At 42.3% G+C, this 7,614-nt stretch overlaps 2 protein-coding genes across 3 annotated transcripts in view; one reads left to right on the forward strand and one right to left on the reverse strand.

Moving 5' to 3' along the window:
- LOC101862612 (caveolin-1) overlaps positions 1–7,614 on the forward strand; it is a 37,058-nt gene that overhangs the window by 9,917 nt on the left and 19,527 nt on the right. The window lies entirely within an intron of this gene.
- Positions 3,349–5,225, reverse strand: LOC101860610 (caveolin-1). Its single transcript, XM_005109474.2, has 2 exons — positions 5,112–5,225; positions 3,349–4,143 (listed from the first exon to the last, which is right to left on the reverse strand). Exons 1-2 carry the CDS (start codon positions 5,166–5,168, stop codon positions 3,817–3,819), a joined length of 384 nt encoding a protein of 127 aa, XP_005109531.1. The 5' UTR covers positions 5,169–5,225; the 3' UTR covers positions 3,349–3,816.

The raw sequence follows: 7,614 nt of genomic DNA on the forward strand, positions 1-7,614 counted from the left end.
CTCTGCTCTCACCCCCCCCCCCCCAACCTCTTCAGGATCCATCCTAGAGTCTGTCTGCTTTCAGTCTCCTTCATAATCTGGTTGGAGATCCGTCGGACTGGTCCGCTCAGAAAGATGGACATACTGGATAAAAATCCTGGGGAACTGTGGTCTTCTGTGTGCAACGGAGAAGTGACGAACAGTACACCAGATGCCAGTGGGGTATATCCACAGCTCGTTTTCTTCTGACCCTCTAACACCCACATATCAATAGCCATATTCTGTTGAAAAAGTAATTTCGTTGTTTTAGGCACAGGCTGTACTTTAAGCCATCAACGGGGTTTCGTTAAATTCAAGCTGCAGACAGAGCTACTGGGAGACATGTTAGGGGAAAATATTAAGTGATGTCAACTACACGGGTCGTTCAAAAAGCTTTTGCCTCCAAGTTCATAATTTCTTTATAACTGATGCTACATACAAAAGGTATACACCAAAATGAACGCTTAGGATGTCTGCTACATGAAAGTACCTTTACTTTTCAACATAGTCGCCTTCTGTGTCGATGCAGATTCGCCAACGTCGAATAAGTTGTCGCATGCCGTCGTCGAAAAATTCATGTGGTTTTTCTCTGAACCAGCGACGCGCATCTTCTTGAACTTCATCGTCATCGCATAACGTTTTCCTTTGAGGTGCTCCTTCAACTTAGGAAAAAGATAAAAGTCAGATGGAGCAAGGTCTGGACTGTATGATGGGTGAGGTGAGGTCTCTTGAAATCTGAGACTTTTCATGGCATCTTGAGTTTGTCGACTCGTGTGTGGACGGGCATTGTCGTGGTGCAAAATTGCATTTTTTCCGGGCCGAACTCGTGGCAGACGTGCTCTAATTTTTCTCAGGGTCTCAATATATCGTTCAGAGTTGAAAGTGGAGCCCTGTTCCAAAAATTCCATATTAACCAGACCACCGCAGTCCCAAACACAGTCATAAGCACTTTCTTTGCAGATGAAACAACTTCTTAGGGCTAAGTGAGCCAGTGTGCCTGTATTCTTTCGATTGTCTTTTGTTCTTTGGGTCATAATGGTGTACCCAAGTCTCGTCTCCTGTAACTATACGACGTAAGAAAGCTTCACCTTCATCGGTATAACGAGCCAGGAGTTCATCACTAACTTGACTTCGGTTCAATTCCCGCTCGGGTGACAACATGTGGGGAACCCACCGTGCACACACGTTCCTGTAACCCAACACATCATGGATAATACACAGATCACTCCCTTCAGAAATCCCTGGCATTTTACTGACATCTCTTACTTTGATCCACCGGTTTGCTTGGATGATCTCATCCACTCTCTCCTGGTGTCAATTGTGTACAAATTTCATGAAGATATCTTGGATAGTTTAGAAGTTATTGAAGAGGAGGCAAAACTTTTTGAACGACCCTCGTAATTATATTTGACAGTGCATCCGGTCTCAATACTAAAAATGTGGAAGATTATCTTCACACTCTAGTCAGTAGTTTCGAAATTTCTAGTGCCTGAAAGACTGATTTACAAACTGGCTATTTTGGTGTAGCTTGCTGCAAATGTGGTATATGTGTGTATATTAATATCTAAGTAATTCAGTAATTGGCGTCACTGGTCTAGTGGATAAGCTGTTGGACTCCCAACCAGATGGTCACAGGTTCAAATCATTTTTAAGAGCGCGATCTTTTGTCCTTGGAAAAGGCACTTTACACTAATTCTCCTCACTTCACCTAAGTATGAGTAGGTAATAGGTCATAGAAGACGAAAGATCTTGTCAGTTTGTTAGTGTTTGAGGACTGCTTGCTCTGTGTGCTTCCCGGAAAGTCGAGAATGTCTCAAAAGAGTGTTCTAGGTTCTACTGTGGTTATAATAATTAGAATGCATGCAGTAGGTCGCAGATATGCACTCTATAAATGCAACTGCTGTTAATTAGAATTGTACACGAAAAACGAAGTGTACGATTGTCAGAGAGGAACGGAGTGTGACGAGGGATGCACCAGGGGCTACCATTAGTCATGATGGTACCGACAAGTAAATGGTTACCACAGCTTCTGTGGTATCGCAGCATAAGACCTGACTTTGATTCCTGTGGTGGAAGAAATTTTGTCTTCTTTCTGTGAGGACATTGCATCTCTCTTAGTCAGCCTCCTGGATGATCTAAATTGTGTCAATGGGTGTGTAAAAAACACTAACATGAAAAAAATAAGATGATCCAAGACTCACGGATACTCGAAGCATTGAAAGCACAAGAGGCTTTGAACCATCTGTCATATTTTGTTCTTTTTATCTGGATATCTGCAAATGGCCCAAGGAAACATCTGGTAGAACCATGTCACTAAAACATGTATTTGTCTCTTCCGTGTGATGTTAAGCTTTTTCCTCCCTAAAATTATCATATTTGCATTTACCTTTTTTCGTGGGAACGTCGCTTTCAAAAGCTTAAACCACAGGAACTGCTAGGAATAAAGTGAAAGACTACGAAAATGAATATGAAAACAAAGCAAGCAAGTTGGAATGAAACAGAGAAATGATAGCATGATATAAAATTACAGAACAGCTTGAAGAGATGAATGAAGTTTGAAAAAAGGAAGAGCAATTATGAGAAAAGAGTCTGCAGGCCTTAGTGTGAACTTTCACCTCTATGTGCCCCACCATTCTTCTGTTTCAATCTCAACACCTCTCAAACGAGGGAGAAATGAATTGGAAGTAGCTTCTGTTCATTTTTAAATAATATACTTTTCAAGTTACATATTCCAGTCAAACTTTTTATATACTCCATTCTTAAGACGGGCTTCCATTATACTGACCCTCTATCGCCGCCAGAAACATAATATTGGCCAGCTGTTGAAATGTATTAAGCCCAACATTTTAATATTTGTAAAATATTGCAGTTTCTTGATCTGGAGTATAGGTTGCATGTGGACAAAACATATTATGTCGAAATTCGAATTCTGAATTTTAAAGGTACATGAAATAGGACCAATTGTAAAAAAAAAAAAACCAACAAAAAACCCCCAGATTTTACTCTCTCTTAAAGCACTTGCTTTTAGGGCATAGTGTATGTGAACAGCTCGCGGTGGATAAGTAATGGAATGACAAAACAAAATCTCAAAACCCGCACCCCGTGTCTAGTCATGGGTTCAAGCTTGGATCCGTTGCACAGGAGCCTAATGCCTTCACAATCGAGTAAAAGGCAAGTCCTCTAATCATAACGAAACGACTTTCGAATATAAAACATAAAAAGAGTTTCGTAGAGGTGTAAAGTTTACAATAAAAATAGAATGTGGCCTGTCAAGGCCCCATGAGTAAAATGGTTCAATTGTATGCCATATAAAAGAAAACAACAAAGTAGTACTTTTGGAATTCCATTTATATACCTATAACAACAGGTATGTACACACACATAATCTATATACTGGTACACAGACTTGCGATCATATCACAGTTGTTTTAATGTACAAGATGTAGATTATCAAGACATTTTCAGGGCATCTAGAAATGTTGCGATATATGCAAAAGGCAGTTTCGAAATAGGTAAATTGGGGATAAATATGGCGAAAGTTCCGCTTTAAAACAATTTTCTGAAACGTTTTTTTATGTTTCAAGTCACTGTAGTTTATACATGGTTTTGTTAGTTTGTTTTTTTAAAGAGGTTGTCATGTTAAGTCATGTCTTGATGTGACAAATTGACTTTTTTATTCCGTGACTTTCGCGTTACAGAAGGTTTAAAAACTGCAACCTTGAACCCTTTCCACCATTGAGTCAAGCCTCATAAACACAGCATTACTGTCACGAGACTCTTGATCACTGCCTTACTAGATTAGCTTTTCTTGAAGGCAGAGAAACAAAGGCCCATGGTCTCAAAGAATGGATCGTAGTAGCAATGGACAATCATTCCCCACAGCTTCTGCAGACATCCGCAGTTGAGCTCCAAGCACTTGAAGCATGGCGTGACGTACCAGATGTGGACAAAGGCGATGTAGGCGAACTCACAGCCCCAGCCAGCGGCGATGCAGATGCCACAGCACAGGGTCATCAGGGTGTAGCACAGTTTCTTGCAGCAGTTGAAGCATTTGTAAGAGTTGCTCCACACACAGTCCATGGCATGGTTGCCCTCGGGTTCAGCCAACACATCTTCGAAGGTGACCTATAAATCAACGGAAAAAAGACATAAGTTTCTTGAAAAGTCTAACATGACATAAAAATTAACAATTTCACCAAGGGCTTGGCCTCACTTCAGTTAGAGAAATTGGCACAGCTCGCACACGCCAGCCACCTCGGTGTGAAACTTTCATAAACCAAAGACAAAAAATTATAAACTCTTTAAGTGCAGTTACTATGTTTCAAAGTAGACTTTTATTTAAAAATACGGTATACATATTGCGATGATGCTCAAATCGAATATTGTTTCAAAAGCTATTAAATAATGACGTCAGTGCTTTTAAAAGCAAAGACGTAACAGTGAAACATATTTTTTAAAGGAACACCAATAAATGATTGCATACGTAACTAGGTACAAATATTAAGTTTGCTGACATTTCATTAACATACCAAAAGAAATTTGTGCTTATATTTCAATTAAGATTAATCTGCCAATTTTTCACAATCTTGTTTAAAATATGTTATATACCATGCAATGACTGCTCCAATTGCCAGGATGTGTAGACAGGATAGAAGACCAGGCCTGCCGAAATTAGTTTGCTTCTAAATACCGTTATAATTACCCTCTTCATGAACTCTCTACTCCACAGGAGAGGAAGTTGCTCTAAAGAAATTGTTGAACAACAACAGTTGAAACGATACTACCGTTGTTGTTTTAGACAGACAGACAAACAGACAGACAGACAGACAGACAGACAGACAGACAGACAGACAGTCTGACGGACAGACGGATGGATGGATGGATGGATGGATAGATGGATGGATGGATGGATGGATGGATAGATAGATAGATAGATAGATAGATAGATAGATAGATAGATAGATAGATAGATATGATTCGTTGCGGATTTGTTTCGATGACTGGTTTCATCCAATATAAAAACAATACTGGGAATGAGACAAATGCAGTGAGTTAGTAGTCCATATTTTTTATACACGTTTGTATGAATTTACCTTGAGATGGTCGTTAATGTTGTTTGGGTCGCGGTTGACAAGGTCAATTTCAGCCATTGTGGCAGATCAGATTCCCTTCTACCAATTTCCAGACTGTGCCTTGTTGCTTAATGAAATGACCAGCAAGGTAATGACACCAAAGGTGACCGTTGTCCAGCTTATGTTTTCACGGTAGCAATGTTTCTTCCAGAAACCGCTGGCAACCCCGGTGAAGCTAATGCGTTGCAAAATCCTAATCAAGGTCTTAGCGTAGATCGGATTAGTAGGGGAAAATATATGTTGCTCTCCTTCAGACGGAAAAGAGAGAGAGAGAGAGAGAGAGAGAGAGAGAGAGAGAGAGAGAGAGAGAGAGAGAGAGAATAGGAGGGGTGGAGATAAAGACAGACAGACAGGCAGACAGACAGACAGACAGACAGACAGACAGACAGGCAGACAGACAGACAGACTTAGAAAGAGAGAGAGGGGGGTGCAGAGAGAGAGAGAGAGGGGGGTGAGAATGAGTGAGAGAGAGAAGGGGAGGGGGGAGAGAAAATAAGAGAGAGAGGGAGAAAGAGAGAGAGAGAGAGAGGGAGAGAGAGAGGGAGAGAGAGATCGAGAGAGAGGGGGAGAGTGAGTGAGAGAGAGAAGGGGAGGGGGGAGAAAAATAAGAGAGAGAGAGAGGGAGAAAGAGAGAGAGAGAGAGAGAGAGAAAGAGAGGGAGAGAGAGAGGGAGAGAGAGAGCAAGAGAGAGAGGGAGGGGAGAGTGAGTGAGAGAGAGAAGGGGAGGGGGGAGGAAAATAAGAGAGAGTGCAAAAAAAGTCAAGAGAAAGTAAGAGAGTGAGGGAGAAGGAAAGGGAAGAAGAAGAAGAGAGTGTGAGAGAAGGCAGAGGGGGCAGGAGGGAGAGCGAAAGAGAACCTGGAAAAGAGAGTACGAGAGAGAGAGGAGGAGGAAAGTAAAAGAAAGAAAGACAGAGTGTGAGAGAAGGTATTGAAAGGAGAGGGCTAACAAGATTAAAGACATTAGAAGATAGAGATAGATGGGAGAAGAAAAGAGAAAGGAGGTAAAACTGGCAACGTCTCAAAAGAGGTTGAACAATTATTCATCCGGTATCAATTTTTGAGGAGGGAATAAAGTAACTGTTAACGACAAACAGCCCATGGCAATCAAATTATACTTAAACTCTTTCGCTGCCCGTCCCAAGACTGTCTCGGACTATGGATAAAATGTATCGTCTCGTATACCGAGTATCCCTGAAAAAATTTCTCAATTCCCGACCTCTCACTCCCCCAGATCCCTCGATTTCCCCATTTACCAAGCCACCACCCCCCCCCCTCCCACCTCAATGCCCGACCGCTCCGTGAGTGAACTAGTATTTCAATAGAAAGTACTTAACCCCTTCTCTGCCTACCCTGAGATCGTCTTTGGCTTTTTCGTTGGACTATAGGTAGGATTTGTCGTCTCATATACCTCATACCCTGAACAAACAAACCTTCCACATAAACCTTATTCTCGACCCCTCATCACCCCGTTTCCAACTCCCCCATTTTGCGACCACTCGCAAAGTATTAGTTCCAACTGACTACTTTTTGTGATATAATTGTAGGCCCTTGCTGATAGTGTACAATCTCAGAGATAAATTAAGACGTTTAGTCATCATTTTTAAAAGACGAAAGTGAACAAGCTATAGGCGGTTTGGGAGGGAGAAATGACGTAATTGAGTGGAGAATGTTGCGAGTGGCCACTTGGAGCTACAAACGCTGAAATTGAAACCCTAATAGAAGAGCATAGCGAACATGGAGATGCTGTGATCTTCACGGATGGATCAGTCAACAGAGGAGTCAAATCGGGCTGGGCCTTCAGAGTTGATGGCGTAGTTGTGAAAGAGCAAAGTGGAGCAACTGCACTGACAACATCCAATATGTGTATGGAGATAAAAGCCATAAGTGACGCTCTACACTAGATCAAGAACACAAGCCATGAGCGAGCAGTAATCATTACTGACTCTATGAGCACACTACAGAAGGTACAGAAAGGGATGCTGTATGTGGACTGGAAGGCTACGATCAGGGAGAGCAGCCTGGAAAGAGTGGCCTGATCTTCTGCCCGGGCCACGCAGGGGTAACTGGCAACGAGAGAGCAGACAAGCTGGCTTGAGAAGCAAAAGGGGGGGGGGGATTTGACACTGGATCCACCAACCGTCCTAACTGCTGTAAGGGAAAATTTGGGAAAGAATAAGGCAGATAGCAGTTCCGACACCCTTGGTAGATTGAAGAAGAAGGGAATCCAAAGAGGAGAAGGAAACACAGCCACCCGTGCGGACCGCTCCGACGGATCTCCAACCAGATTATGATGGAGACTGTAAGCAGACAGACTCTGGGATGGATCCTGAAGAGGGGGGGGGGAGGCAGAGATGGACATGTTCCGACTGTAGTGACCCAACACTGAGGACAAGGTGCGACAAGGTGACAAGGTGTGACAAATGACGTAATCAAATTTCATACAGGCGTCTCACACACACACACA

This window comes from Aplysia californica, unplaced genomic scaffold, assembly GCF_000002075.1.
Source record: "Aplysia californica isolate F4 #8 unplaced genomic scaffold, AplCal3.0 scaffold00782, whole genome shotgun sequence".
NCBI lineage: Eukaryota > Metazoa > Mollusca > Gastropoda > Aplysiida > Aplysiidae > Aplysia > Aplysia californica.